Here is a 15,953-nt window from a genome sequence, read left to right as displayed (position 1 = left end):
CAGAGAATATCTATGTGATTTCTTAAGCACAAAAGACTCCTTCCCTGGAATTAACATAAAACCTATAAGGTCACGTTCTCTGCCCTAGTCTTTCAAGATTTTCCCTTTAACTCCCTGAGAAATTAAAAAAAGGGAAGGCAGTTTTCAAATGTTTCTCAGTTTTTTCAAATGAAGAAAAAATATCATAGATACCATCCGAATCTCCCAAATTGCCAGGGAAAATGGGACAGGGAAAGAAAGATATAGCCGGGGATCAAAGGGTGACTCAGGGTCAGAGCCCGGGTGTTTGTCAGAAACAACACCCACAGAAGCGCAGCGACTGTAAGGGACACGAGAGCCAGGGCTACACCTGCACCTCATGAAGCCTCTGCCAGAGGGGAAGCAATAGGTAAGGTCACCCCTCAAGTCTTCTGAAGATAGAAGACACCACACGGACCCCGGGGAAGTGCCATCTTACCCCCACTTTCCGCAGCAGGTCTCCCACAATGTTGAGGGCAGATATCCGGGCCGCCGGTGTGAGGGGGGTCCCCCCAGTGGAGTCGTCCAGACCTGCGTGTGCAAAAGGATGCACACATGACACCAACACACACTCAAAAGTCTGTGCACTAACGTCTCTGAACGCGAAACCCGGGGGTGGGCGAGCAAGCCCCTCTGATCCCAACGCTGCCCTGTTTCGGTCAATGGTTTGTTGCCTAACATAACAAGAGCATCTGATGACCAACTTCTTGCAGCCATATAATGACTATACTTAATATTTATCTTTACCTGCTATTCTTTTTAAACAAAATCAAAATAAGCCCTCTTAAACTCCTAGGAATTCCCTACAGTTAATTAACATTAACAGCCTCTGAACAAGCCCCACTGGTAAGGGTTCTACTCCTCAGAGCCTCCTCTCTCTTCAAAGCAGGGCTCACGGACCAGCAGGACCAGCATCACCTGGGCATGTGTTAGAAACGCAGGATCTCAGGCCCTGCCCAGACCTGCTACATCTGAGGCCCAGCTGAGTCATGTGCTTATTCAAGTGTGCTCTAGACTGGGATTCTGGGAACCTCACACTCTTCATCCTGGGCACAAGCTGAGGGACAGGGAGCATGTGGTGGTGTAACCCCGGGAGCCGGCCTGTCATCTGCCAGCTGCGTGATGTCAGGCCAGCTCCTCAACTCAGGGCCTCAGTCTCCTCATCCATCACGTGGGGACAGCACTTGCATTACTTGCGTCTTGGGCCGTGGTGCGAATCCAGTGAGGTCATGTGTAAATACAAAGCACAGTACGCAGAGGGACTGGCATATCCTAAGTGCTCGATAATTGTCTATTTTTATTATTTACTATTAAGTGGCCCAATCAGAACCTCACAGTTAATCAGTCAGCAGCGGGGCTGGAGAAGAACTCAAATTTCTTGGTTTTTACTGCATAGCACAGGTTATGCTGGATCCAGTTCTAGATGATGTATTGCTGGACCCATAGAATGCTTTTTAAATTTTTTATTTGGTTACTGAAATTTTTAATTTGGGCGATTTCATATTAGACAAGAGGATTTCTGGCTTCTGGTGAAGAGTGGAGTGTCTGCTGGGCCCACACCTCTTGCGGTAGAAGCAGAGTGGCAGCTGCCCCTCTGGATGAGGCTTCCATTCTCTAGTTTGCCGCAGACTCCACTACTCCCTATCATCTTACATCCAAGAGGCTCCTCCCACCCACCACAATGGTCTGCCCCTGTGAGCACCACAGTTTGCTCCCTGCTGTACAGCCTGGTCCTGCTTCTCTCTCACCCAGGACCCGCCCCGGTTCTCACCCAGGAAAGCTTTGTGAAGCCAAGAGAACCCTCCCAATTCCCATCCTCCTTACCACGTCTGAACGTCCCAGGTGTGTTTAAGCTAGAGCTGGGTCCTCGATGAGCTATGGGGGTGGATGGCACGGAACCAGTGGCCTGTACAGCTGTGTCTGTCCTTTCAGCTTCCACAGAGCTGGGCATGGGGGTCCTGGGTTTCTCCTGCTTTTGCTGCACAGCCAATTCTTGCCGCAAATCTGGGCCAGGAAAAGGATTCAGATTAATTCCCTGCTTTGAGTGATGGGGCAGGGGGAGGGTCAACAGGAGACACGGGTCAGCAAGAAGAACCACCAGAGTGAAAAACTCCAGGTGGAAACCCTGAATGAAGCAAATCCCAAAGGACCTTGCCTGGAAGGCTTGCAAAACTACATGGTTTTTCTTTTGAGTAAAAACAAAAAGGTTTAAAATTTTTTTCAAATCATGGCAGTGATACACTACTGCTTTTACTGTTTTAAGAGAATTCAAATGTATCAAGGTATACACAGAATACTAAGTGAAAATGTGCTTTCCCAACCCGTCCTCAAATGCCCCTCCTCACTCCTAATCACTGTAACATGAGGGAGGTCTTCTCAATCCTTTTTCTCTGCATTTCACACATAGTTTATATGTGTATCTATTAAGCATGTAAGATGAATAACTTTTATTAAGCGTAAATAGAAACATACATCTACTATCTATGTGTTTTCCCCCCTTCAATGGTATGTCCTAACAGGCTTTTTTATTTATTTAATTTTTTTGGCCAAGCGGCATGCGGGATCTTGGTTCTCCAACCAGGGATCGAACCCGTACCCCCTGCAGTGGAAGCACGGATTCTTAACCACTGGACCGCCAGGGAAGTGGTCCCCTAACAAGCTTTCTATGACTACATTTATATCTATACCGTATTTGTTTGAACAACTGTTTAACATTCCACAAAATAAATCTATGTAATTTACTTAACCACTTCATTACTGATGGGCATTTAGGAACAACTACCTTTTAAACTTAAAAGAGTTTTTCTTTCTAAACCCCCTTCTACTGGCTACACATTAGAAACCAAATGAATGTCATAAACAATTAATTGGGACTTTAACAAAATCTCTTATGGACCCAACTTGGATGACTTGCTAATGTCTTAGAGTTAGAAAGCTCTACCTCTAGAAGTGCTACCTCCAAAGAGCAAACGCTGATGAGATTCTGGAGTTCCAAGCCACGTGTATCAGCAGCCATCAAGTCACAAAAGTAATGGGCTGGCTAGCAATTCCATCAACAGGCATTTTCTCCCCACAAAACTCCTGTGCTCCTGATGAGCATAAAGCGGGTGCTGGGCTTAAATACCCACAAAGGGTCTCTACAGGGTTGGACATCTGACAATTCTTAGCACAGAGTGGGGACCAAGGCTCAGCCTGCCCGGTGTGGTCCCTGCCCTCGGAACACAGGTAATGCTGGGTGATGCTGTGGGACAGGACACCCTCAGGCCCGGAGAGGGCACAACGGTGGTGAAATACACAGAGCAAAGCCAAGGCCTCCTGACCTCTGGCTTCATCCTTCAGTCGCTGAACAGATTCTAGGAGATTCTCCTTCTCGTCCAGTTCGCTCTCCAGGAAGGCATTTCTTTCAATGGCTTGATTCAAGCGCTGTTCAAAGTCCTCAAGAGACATGATCGTGGCCCTGGATGAGAGACAAGCAAAGCTGCCCAAGACAGCAGACGGCGTATCCGTCTGGCACCTACAGACCCGGGAAGCAAGAAGGGTCATGCACACATGGTGCAAGTCCCAGCTCTGGCACGTCCTAATCCCACAGAGCTGAGCAGGCCCCTCAACCTTCCGGGACCCGGCTCTTCACCTGCACAGTGGGAACCTCTCAGCTCACGAGGTGCACACGGCTGTTCCAGGGGGTTAAATGAGATCATGTCCATAAAGCACTTAGCAACGAGCCAGGACCTAATTAGGACCACAGACAGGCCCCGGTCAGATGCCACGACGCGGCATGTTCCATCTTGTCTCGGAGACTCACGATGCAGTCAGCATTCAAAGCATCCCACTAAAATGCACACGCAATGTAATAACACGCATTTAAACAGCTAAGGGAGGCCATCTTCATCCCTCAGTTACCTTAAAAAGTTAAAAAAGTTCACAACGCCCAGCCCCAGCCCAGCTGCCCTAACAACCGCTTCTTTTGGACAGTGTAGATAGCCACTGGAATGCCGTGTTAAAGGCACTGGCAGGGTTCCCTGGTGGCGCAGTGGATAAGAATCTGCCTGCCAATGCAGGGGACACAGGTTCGAGCCCTGGTCTGGGAAGATCCCACATGCTGCGGAGCAACTAAGCCCGAGCGCCTAGAGCCCGTGCTCCGCAACAAGAGAAGCCACTGCAATGAGAAGCCCGTGCACTGCAACGAAGAGCAGCCCCCGCTTGCCGCAACTAGAAAAAGCCCACACACAGCAATGAAGACTCAATGCAGCCAAAAAAAAAAAAAGGGTACTGACAAGTGCTGCAATAAGGAAATCTGTTTAACTGTCTGGACAAGCTACTTTCTCTGGGCCTCAGTTTCCTCACATGCAAAGCAGGGGTAATAACAGAACCTCCGCATGGGGTGCGGGGCTGGGGAGTGCAGCAACACACAAAACACACAACAGATGTTTCACACATAAGTGCTCAATAACTGTCAGCAATTTTTCTCACTGATCCCGTGCTCGTCCCCAGAAGACCTTTAACATCCCCATAACTGTATCTCATGGTGATCAGAAGCATTTGTTTGAAGTGGAACCCATGAGTTAACACCTTGCTCTAACGTGTAAGACTAGCTAAGTGTCCCCGGGCAACTTAACCTCTCTGGGCCTCTGGGCCTCCAACAGCAAAGTGAGGATCAATCATTCATTTATTCAGCACTTTCTACTATGTCCAGATTGAGTATTAGTATTAGTTCCTACCTCAAAGGGTCTTTAGAGGTAAAGAAGATAAAGTTACCAAAAGTGTCTGATTTAAATATCATCCCTTGGGACTTCCCTGGTGGCGCAGTGGTTAAGAATCCGCCTGCCAATGCAGGGGACATGGGTTCGAGCCCTGGTCTGGGCAGATCTCACATGCCGCGGAGCAACTAAGCCCGTGTGCCACAACTACTGAGCCTGCGCTCTAGAGCCCACGAGCCACAACTACTGAGCCCACGTGCCGCAACTACTGAGCCCGTGTGCTGCAACTACTGAGCCTGCACTCTAGAGCCCGCGAGCCACAACTACTGAGCCCGTGTGCCGCAGCTACTGAGGCCTGTGTGCCTAGAGTCCATGCTCCACAACAAGAGAAGCTACCGCAATGAGAAGCCCGTACACTGCAGCAAAGAGTAGCCCCCACTCACTGCAAATAGAGAAAGCTCACACGCAGCAACAAAGACCCAACGCACCCAAAAATAAATAAATAAATTTAATAAATAAATAAATATCATCCTTTGTTGTTTTTAGAGTACAAGACTGGAACCAGTTAAAGTGACCCTAAGGCTGGCATGTCAAACAACAACAAAAAAAGATGAAATAGCTAGGAATTCATGTAACAGCAAACATGTAAGACTTTATTGTAGGGCACAGAGGCTTGTCAAAATGCAGACATATGGTATTTATGAGGAGGAAGACCCCAAATCATAAAGAAATCAATTCTCCATAAGTTACCTAATAAGTTTAACACCATCTAATAAAAATATGAACAGGTTTTTACTGGGGGACACAGGCACCAGGGACTGATTTGAAATATGATGTGATAATGAAACAAGAATGGCCAGGAGAGGAACGTTAGCTACAAAAAAGAATGAGATCTCACCATCTGCAACAACATGGATGGACCTAGAGGGTATTATACTAAGTAAAATAAGTCAGACAGAGAAAGACAGATACCATATATTTCACTTATATGTGTAATCTAAAGAATAAAACAAATGGGGACTTACCCAGTGGCACAGTGGGTAAGACTCCATGCTCCCAATGCAGGGGACCCAGGTTCGATCCCTGGTCAGGGAACGAGATCCCACATGCATGCCACAACTATGAGTTCAGATGCCACAACCAAGGAGCCCGCCTGCCGCAACTAAGACCCGGCGCAACCAACCAAACAAATAAATCTTAAAAACAAAAAAAAAATGGCCAAACCAGAATTTAAAAAAATAAATAAAAGCAAAACAAATGAACAAATACAACAAAACAGACGCAGAGTCACAGATACAGAGAATAAACAGGTGGTTGCCAGAGGGGAGGAGGTTAGGGAGAGGAGAGGAATAGGTGAGGAAGACCAAGAGGTACAAACTTCCAGTAGCAAAATAAATGAGTCACAGGTATGAAAAATACAGTGTGGGGAATACAGTCAATAACTATGTAACAATCTTTGTATGGTGACATCTTAGACTTATTGTGGCCATCATTTTGAAATGTATAGAAATACTGAATTACTATATTGTATAACAGGAACCAACACAGTAGGTCAATTATACTTCAAAACAAACTCATGAAAAAAGAGATCAGATTAGTGGTTACAGACGCGGGGGATAGGAGGAAGGGGAACTGGCTGAAGATGGTCAAAAGGTACAAACTTCTAGCTAAAAGGTAAACAAGTACTAGGGATGCAATGCACAACATGATAATTATAATGAACACTGCTCTATGTTATGTGTGAAAGTTGTTAAGAGAGCAAATCCTAAGAGTTCTCATCACAAGGAAAACACTATTTTCTATTTTTTTAATATTGTATCTATATGAGGTGATGGACATTCACTAAACTTATTGTGATAATCATTTTATGATGCATATAAGTCAAATCATTGTGCTGTTCACTTAAACGTATACAGTACTGTATGTCAATTACATCTCAATAAAACTGGAAGAAAAAATGGGCCAGGAGAACTCTGAAAAAGAAGAGAACAGGGGCACTAGCTCCCCTAGATACAAAGAACACGCTCTTTAAAGCCTCAGTAGTGAACAGTGTGCTGCAGAGTGAAACAGTTATAAGACCAGACAGACCAAGGAGAGCCAAAGGTCCAGAAATAGATCCAAATACATAGGAGAATTTATGATAAAGGTGGCATCACGAATCACTGATGAAAAGATGGTTGGTTCAATTCTAGGTCTGGGGACTACCAGGTAGCCACCTGGAAAAAATTAATGTTGGATCCACACCTCATGCTACACCCGAAGATGAATTCCAACTAGATCAAAAATTTAAACTCAGTATTTGGTCAAAATCTACTACTGGCTTCTGGAATGCCAGAGAACCAACTTCAGCGGCATTTCTGGCATTCCTGAACCTGTGTGGATCAACGACCCCCTGACTGTATACAATCAGGCCGAGTCAGTAATATCAGCAGGGCACAGCACAGAGACTTATTGTTACTATGTGACTATTTGCTTTCAAATAAAGGTAAGCATCCTACTTGTCCCCTGAGTGGAAAAAGCTTTATGTTCTTTTTTTTTATGTTCTTTATATGGTGAAATTCTGCCAACTGATGTATTTGCATATTTATTATCATAAGAGTAAAATGCTGCAATACATAAAAACTGTGAAAGCTGTTAATCTCATGGACAGTTACGAGAACCTGAAAATAGTTAAGCAGGAAAAGAGATTTTCAGTAAATATGAATATTAAGAGATACATCTGTTAGATAACTAAGAACATATCCTTTTCGAGCCAATAAATACTTAAAAGTCTATGTATCACCAATAAATACTTAAAAGTCTATGTATCACCTCACACCCATCAGAATGGCCTCCATCCCAAGAACAGAAAATAACAAGTGTTGGTGAGGATGTGGTGGGAATGTAAAGTGGTGTGTCATTATGAAAACTGTATGGAGGTTCTGTAAAAAATTAAAAGTAGAATTACTGTATGATCCAGCAGTCCCACCTCTGGGTACATACCCAAAAGAACTGAAAGCAGGATCTCAAAGAGGTATCTGTACACCCTTGTTCACTGCAGCATTATTCATAAGAGCCAACAGGTGGAAGCAACCCAAGTGTCCACTGACAGATAAATGGATAAAGAAAATGCAGTACATACATGCAACGAAATATTATGCAGCCTTAAAAAAGGGAAATCCTGTCACATGCTACAACACGGACGAATCTCAAGGACATTATGCTAAGAGAAGAAGCCAGTCACGAAAGGACACATCCTATTTGATTCCATTCATATGGAATTTCTAATGTATTCAAAATCATAGAAACAGAAAGTAGAAAAGTGATTATCAAGGGCTGAAGGGAACAGGGAGCGGAATTAATGTTTAGTGGGTATAGAGTTTCAATGTTGCAAGATGAAAAAGTTCTGAAGAGCTGTTGGCCAATAATGTGAATACATATGATACTACTGAACTGCACACTTAAAAATGGTTAAGGTGGTAAATTTGATGTCAAATTTTTCACCACAAAAAATTAAAAATAAAAAAGTCTATGTAGAGAATTCCCTGGCAGTCCACTGTTTAGGACTCTGTGCTTCCACTGCAGGGGCCTGGATTTGATCCCTGGTTGGGGAACTAGGATCACACAAGCCATGTGGCAGAGCCAAAAAAAAAAAAAAAAAGTGTCTATGTAATAACACATAGACACTTTTTTAAAAAATTAGATTAAATCAATTTTAATCTTCGTTGAACTTTTTGGCATCTTGGCATTCACATATTAAACAAAATACCCTTTAAGGAATATATTTACTTTTATAGTTAATTCAGTTAGGCCTGGAGTCTTTCAAGGTTATCCTTTTACAAGGTCATCTCTTTCCCTCAGTTAAAAGTGAGCCATTTGGTTTTCCGGATGTACAGTTGGAGAGACCAAAATAAGCAAATAGCTGATGGTGCTGATAAATTGCCGTTCTTGCAGTAGACTGTCAAATTTTCCACATATAACTATTAAAATTTTATAATGAAATTGTAAATTGTAATGTTTTAAAGTTTTTTTTAAATAAAACTTAAGTATTCCAGAACTTCATTTGTTCTATAATGATGATTTGGGTCTCTACCACATCTGATTTTAACATTCAACTATTCAGCATGTGGCTAAAATGTGAATCCAGTGCATCTTCAGGAGAGAGAAAGAAAGAAAGGAAACATAAAAATACAAGAAGAAAACATAGGCTAATTGCTTTATAAACCTGGGACTGCAGATAAATTTGCCTACACAGAAATCCAAATAACTTTCAATAGTAACATATGCAATAGACAAAGATGGAAGACAAATGACAAACTCCTAACATTTTCAATTCATATCATAAACAAATATATAAACATCTCCTAGAAACTGATGAGAAAAAACAACCAGCAATCCAATTTGAAAACAGGCAAGAAGATAAAGAGTTCACAGAAAAAGAAATAAGAGTTATTAAATATATGAAAAGGAACTCAAGATCACTCATAATTCAGAAATGTACCTATTTGTCACCTATTGGATTGGCAGAAATCCAAAGTTTGAAAAACACTGTTTAGTGAAGCTATTTGGAAAATGGAGACTTACTCACATAGGTGCTGGGAATGGAAATTGGTACAAATGTAGAGAACAACTGGGAAAAAACTATCAAAACACATATGCATATGTCCTTTGACCCAAGAATTCCACTTCTGGGAATTTATTCTACAGATATACATCTATGCAAGCAATGCATATCATTCACTACAGCAACACTTATCAATGCAAAAGAATGGAAATGCAGCAAATATCCAGCCGTGGGGGGGATGGATAAATAATTATGTATCATACAATACCAACCATACAATAAAATATTATGCACTTGGAAAAAAACAACAACAAAGAATCCTCTGTGTCCTACTACAGAATGACCTCCAAAATCTATTATGTGACAAAGCAAGATGTACAATAGTACATACATTCTGTATACAGAATGCTCTTTTGTGGGGAAAAAAACGGGGGGGGGGAATAATACAAATTTCTATTTGCTTGAATTTGAATTTTAAAACTCTACCCCTTTGCATATTATTTTTGAATCACGTGAATGTACTATCTCTTTGTGATAGACTGCATTATTGGTCCCAATTCTTCATCCTCCCTGTAGCCACACCCTTGCTTTGGCCTCATTGTGGGTGGAATGTACTTTCCCACCCCTTGACAGGGCTTGGCCGTGTGACTTGCTTTCATCAAGGATATATGGGTAGAAATGATCGTAAGCCAGTGGCTTGCCAAAAATCAGAAAATACTACAAAGCCACAGGAACCAAGTCATTATGGTGTTGGTAGTAATTCATAAATTGCACGTTAGACAAAAAAGAGAGAAGAATCCTGAATTAGATTCCAGAATATACAGTCAGTCCTCCACACCTGTGGGTTGCACATCCTTGGACTCAACCAACTACAAATCAAAATTATTCAGGAAAAAAAAGTCCAGAAAGTTCCAAAAAGCAAAACTTGAATTCGCCACTCACTGGCAACTATTTATACAGATTTTAGATTGTATTAGGTATTATAATTAGACATAATTTAAAGTATATGGGAGGATGCACATAGGTTATATGCAAACGCTACACCATTTCATATAAGGGATTTGAGCATCCACAAATTTTGGTATCCTCAAGGGTCCTGGAACCAATCCCCCATGGATACCAAGGAACAACTGTATGGCAGGTTAACATATGACAGAGATGCGTTCAGTTCAGTGGAAAAAAGATGGAGTGTTTAACACATAGTACTGGCACAAGTGGCTATGTACCTAATGAAAATAAAATGGGACACATATACTAGGTACAAAAATAAATTCCAGGTAGGTTAAAAGCATAAGTTAAAACAATTAATAAAAAAATCTTGCAAAAAAATTTAAGAGAATACACGCATAATCAAACGATCAAGGAGATGTCCCTAGTGAGGTCTGGAAACCTAGAAGCTATAAAAGACATAATTGATGACCCAAAAATGAAAAATATTTGTATGAAAAATGATACCACAAAGTCAACAGACAAAAGATTATTTGTAAAAAATATTTTTCAATGTGGGACAAAAGATGAGCAGCAAAAATACACAAAGAACTCTTACAAACTGATTTAAAAAAAAAAAAAGGAGGGGCTTCCCTGGTGGCGCAGTGGTTGAGAATCTGCCTGCCAATACAGGGGACACGGGTTCGAGCCCTGCTCTGGGAAGATCCCACATGCCGCGGAGCAACTGGGCCCATGAGCCACAATTACTGAGCCTGCGCGTCTGGAGCCTGTGCTCCACAACAAGAGAGGCCGCTATGATGAGAGGCCCGTGCACCGTGATGAAGAGTGGCCCCCACTTGTCACAACTAGAGAAAGCCCTCGCACAGAAAGAAAGACCCAACACAGCCATAAAATAAATAAATAAATAAAAATTAAAAAAAAAAGAAAGAGGGCTGTTACCAGAGATAACCTTTAAAAAAAAAAAAAAAAAAGGAGGTCCCACTTCTGGTAATAATAAGGTAGTTTGTATCAGACCAAATATCCTATAGATTACAACTACAAACTCTGGGTGAAACGAGAAAAACAATGATCTGAAGGCACTGGCAAAAACCGGAAGGGAGACAACACTTGGAAGAGAGACAACACTTGGAAGAAGGAACAGCAGTGGCTGAATTCTGTATCTTTATAAGCTTTGTGTCTATAGCTCCAGTGATAAAAATCCAGCACCTTGGCGGAATCCCAAATCCTGCATATAAACTCTTCCCACACCTCTGGCTGACCCCTGAACCATGCATGTGCATGGCAGACTTGAAGCAGCCTAGTTAAAAGCGTCAAATAGATTTCACCTACTACCCATCAAAGGGAGACAGAGTTTGGAGTGTGAGTTCAGCCTACTTAACAAACAAACAAATTAGAAACATAACAGAATCCATAGTTTCTGCAACACATCATTCATAATGTCCAGAATATCATCCAAAATTACTAGACATGTGAAAAGCAAGAAAATGTGACCCAAACTCAGTAGAAAAGGCAATCACTGGAACATCTAACATCTGAGATAACCCAGATGTTAGAATTAGCAGAAAAGGATCTTAAAGAAAGTTGTTATAACTATGCTCAAGGATGCAAAGAAAGAAATCTCAGTAGAGGACTAGGAAATTCTAGATCTTAAATATCTAAAATAAAACATTATTGGAACTGGCTTAACAGCAGATTGGAGGAGGGAAGAAGGAGTCAGTGAACTTGAAACCAGATCAATAGAAATGATCTAATTTGAGGAACCAAGACAAAGAAAATTAGGAAAAGATATGAACAGAGCCTCAGAGACCTGTGTGACAATATCAAAAGGACATGGGAAACAACATGTGTGTAGCTGGTGTCCCAGGAGGGCAGGAGAGAAAGAAGAGGGCAGCAAAAATCTTTGAGGAAATAATGACCAAAGTTAAATTTGGCAAAAGACAAATTTACAGACCAAAGTGCCCAGCAAACCCCTAACAGGATAAATACATACAAAATCTAGGCACATCACAAACTGCTAAAAACCAAAAATAAAGAGAAATTCTGAGAGCAGCCAGAGAAAAACACCATATTATATACAGGGGAGTGACTATTCAAATGACCACTAACTTCTGACCTCCAGCAAGGAGATCAGAAGACAGCAGAACATCTTTAACGTGCTGAAAGAAAAAAAAAAAAAAAAACACCTGTCAACCTGGAATTCCACATCCAGTGGAAATATCCTTTAAGAATGAAGGCAAAAGAAAGACATTTTCAGATAAACTAAAGCGAGAAGAATTCACCATCCGCAGACCTGCACCACAAGAAACCCTAAGGGAAGTTCTTCAAGCTGAAGGGAAATGATAACCAGAGGGAAACTTCAAGAAGGAATGAACCAGAAACTGTAAATCTGTGGGTAAATATAAAAGGCTATCTTTTTACTCTCTTACCTTCTCGCATTACAGCTATCACATAAAGTTCAAGGACGGTAAGTGAAACTCTAAGGTTGCAAGGCCGTTGCATTTGGTACATTATTAACGAAGTAGACTGAAAAGTTGAGCGTGTGTATTGGGGTCCCTAAAGCAACCGCAAAAAAGAATGCAAGGAGCTGTGGGTGCAGTGCCAAGGGCCTGTGTCTCAACAGGAGTGTGGGGCATGTGCACATTTGTCCACACTGATGAAACTGTACACTTCTTAAGATCTGTGCGTATCGCTGTATGTAATTTATATCTAAATCTTTTAAAAAAAACGTTTTCTTAAGAAAAAAAAAAAGTGCCTGGCTCAGAGTAGTTATTCAATAACTTACTTATTATTGTTAGTATTCTGCTAAACTTCAGAACATCAGTTTAAGAAATACTGTCCTATCTTAGGGCCTATTTATTGAGCACATGCTTGTCCTTCTGCCTGGAATGTTCTCACCCCACACTCTTCTCCTGGAAAATGCCTAGGCATCCCTCGGTCTTAGCCTAAATGGCATTTCCTTTGGGAAGCCTTGCCTAATATTCTCCCAGCAATGGACAAATTAATATAACCAATCACATGCTCCCACAGCACCCTGGGCTTGCAGCACTTGCTGCCTGTTGCCCATTTCCTATGAGGCTGTAGGACCCACAAGGGCACTGGCTTTGCTCACTGCTGAATTCTCTACCCTCAGCACAGTGCCTGGTACCCAGAGACAAAAGGCTCCCAAACCTCTTTTCTCCTTCCCAACGTACCGTTTGGCTCTTTCCAGGTCGTCATTGGCTTGCTCCAGCTCTCTGATGTATTTCTGAAGTTGATCTTTAATGGCTTTTGTCTGGGCAAGGTCATCCTCTAAGGCTGAGATCTGCCGGTAGCCTTCAGAATGCTGCGTTTCAAACTTCTCCTGAAGGACAGAATCAACACTGAGTGAATGATTTAAGACTCCCGACGAGGATGTTCACCTCCCTTCCCTGTCATCTCCTTAGGACACTGAAGGTTAATCCTGGGACAGAACGCTCTCCGTTGCAGCGCATGTGTGTTGTCCCTAGCTGCTAAGCACCCATTCCTCCCCCTCTGCACAGCCCACCGGCACGCCAATTTCTTTATAATTAATTTATTTTTATTATTTATTTATTTATTTTTGGCTGTTGGGTCTTCGTTGCTGCATATGGGCTTTCTCTTGTTGCGGCGAGCGGGGGCTACTCTTCATTGCAGTGTGCGGGCTTCAGTAGTTGTGGCTCGCAGGCTCCAGAGCGCAGGCTCAGTAGTTGTGGCTCACAGGCTTAGTTGCTCCGCAGGATGTGGGATTCTTTCCGGACCAGGGCTCGAATCCGTGTCCCCTGCACTGGCAGGCGGATTCTTAACCACTGCGCCACCAGGGAAGTCCCACGCCAATTTCTTTAGGGGATTTCTCTCTCCCTTATTCTAGGATCTTTGTGGGACCAGCCTTCCCATCACACTCACTCAGGATGCCAGAGGACAAGCCTAAGCTCAGTCTGGAGAACCTTCTGTCCATAGACATGGACTCTTAAGCAAATGAGGGATGATGGGGGGAACAGGGGGCCATCAAGCTGTCAAGTCCCGAGTGCTTCCTGAGCATCTTATACCCTGCCCCCTCCCACACTGGTCCCTGCAGCCTCTGGTATCAAGCAGCCCCCACTAATCTTCAAAGCGATCATTTTGTGCAAGGCGTCCACAGCCACAGAAAGCCTCATAAACCTCTCCGAGCCTGATTCACAAGGGCAATGCCGATGCACTTCATGTGATTTCCCTGGATTACAGACAGAATAGCAGGAATCACAACGGCTTTGTTGCCTGTGCCTCACAGTCAGATCATGGACTCAGTTTGACAACTGTTCTGACTTTGTGACCCAGGACACTCTCCCTGCGGCATGGGGGAGTTAGGAACTTCTGGGCCTCTGAGGAGGGAGAGAGAGAAGGGAGGGAGGGAAAGGGAGGCAGGAGGGAAGGGAAGAAGGAAAAAAACAAAACTGTTGTTTTTACCAAAAGAAGCTTAGGGTGATCTAGCCGGTGCTTTCCAAGGCAAGGCACAGCCCACATGACGTCTCAACCAACCTGCTGCTGCCCAGCTACGGCAGCTAACATTTACCACAGGTCTACTCTGTGCCAGCCTCTGGGCTCAGGAGGCTGTTTTTGTTGCCTCATTTAATGCCATTTCAGAGACATGGGAACTGAGGCTCAGTCACTTCGTCAGCCCAAAGTCAACTGGAAGCACATGACTGAGCCAAGATCCATCCCGGCCACCTGGGCTTGCGCTCTTAGAACAACTACGCTAAACTGCCCTCAACTACTTCCATCCAGGTCACATAGGAACTGATCACTTGTGTGTGCGCACACACGCACGCGCGCGCACACACACACACTCACTCACTCACTCACTCACTCCGGCTCTGGATCCTTTCTCAAATTACTTTCCATCGTCAGACACCCTTACCACCTTTCCTTCATCTACAAACATGAAAGAAAACACTCACTTCCTACAGGAAAGGCCCAAGTCTAATTAGAAAGTTAGAAAAACAGGCCAACTCCTCTTCTTGAGTCAGTCCAGTAAACAAAGCTGTTGCTAGAAACAGTCTGGAGGCACTGGGGAGAGTGATGTAATGGTGACCGGGCCAGAGAGGCGTGGCCAGAGCCACGGTGAAAGAAGAAGGTCCACAGAACAGGCAGATTATTTACAGGGCGAGGACAGGGAGGGGTGTCACATCCTCACGCTGCTCTGCTCGGTCTCCTCTGATACTCTGTTTCCTGGCTATGAGCACAGAAGCGTCTTGGCTCAGACAAGCAGGGGCAGACCAGGCCCAGGCACGGGCAAATTCCCAGGCGTGGCTCTGATGGCTTCCCACCCTTGATTTGGGTGCCTCCCCAAATAAAACAGGAGGATGCAGGATCCTAGGTCATTAACCTAAATTCCAACACAGGTTCCAAGAAGACGCAGCTACTGGGCTTGTCCACCAGCATAAGGATTCACATGTTGTCCTTTGAACTTGGGGACATGAAAAGCTGTTGCGCTTTCATTTGGGGCTAATTATAATAAACTGTCAGCTGATGGAGGCATCAATAGATGCTCTGTTGGATCCCTTGCAAGCTTTTTTATTCAACTTGCAATGAATAAGCCACTTGTCAAGGAGTCTGACTCAGTTGAAGACTTTCCTCTTAGGTGACAGAAATATGTGCTGGGGGCAGTTCTTCACTCCAAGGTAGTTCTGTTTCCTCGCCTGCTTCACACCCTGTGTCTCGTGAACCTGCCATGTAGTTGCAATGAAGAGGTCTTCTGCCGGTTCAGTGGCTCA

The 15,953-nt window shown here is 43.5% G+C and overlaps 1 protein-coding gene across 1 annotated transcript in view; it reads right to left on the bottom strand.

The window, feature by feature from the left end:
- Window positions 1-15,953, bottom strand: part of NDE1 (nudE neurodevelopment protein 1) — a 29,919-nt gene that overhangs the window by 2,808 nt on the left and 11,158 nt on the right. Inside the window, exons 4-7 of the mRNA XM_059897138.1 lie at window positions 13,398-13,546; window positions 3,339-3,475; window positions 1,843-2,022; window positions 458-549 (exon numbers count right to left, since the gene is read on the bottom strand). Of these exons, the coding sequence (XP_059753121.1) occupies window positions 458-549; window positions 1,843-2,022; window positions 3,339-3,475; window positions 13,398-13,546 (558 nt within the window). The remainder of the gene's footprint in view (window positions 1-457; window positions 550-1,842; window positions 2,023-3,338; window positions 3,476-13,397; window positions 13,547-15,953) is intronic.

The sequence above is a fragment of the Balaenoptera ricei genome, chromosome 15 (genome assembly GCF_028023285.1).
Source record: "Balaenoptera ricei isolate mBalRic1 chromosome 15, mBalRic1.hap2, whole genome shotgun sequence".
Lineage (NCBI taxonomy): Eukaryota > Metazoa > Chordata > Mammalia > Artiodactyla > Balaenopteridae > Balaenoptera > Balaenoptera ricei.
This window is presented reverse-complemented; position numbering and strand designations above follow the sequence as displayed.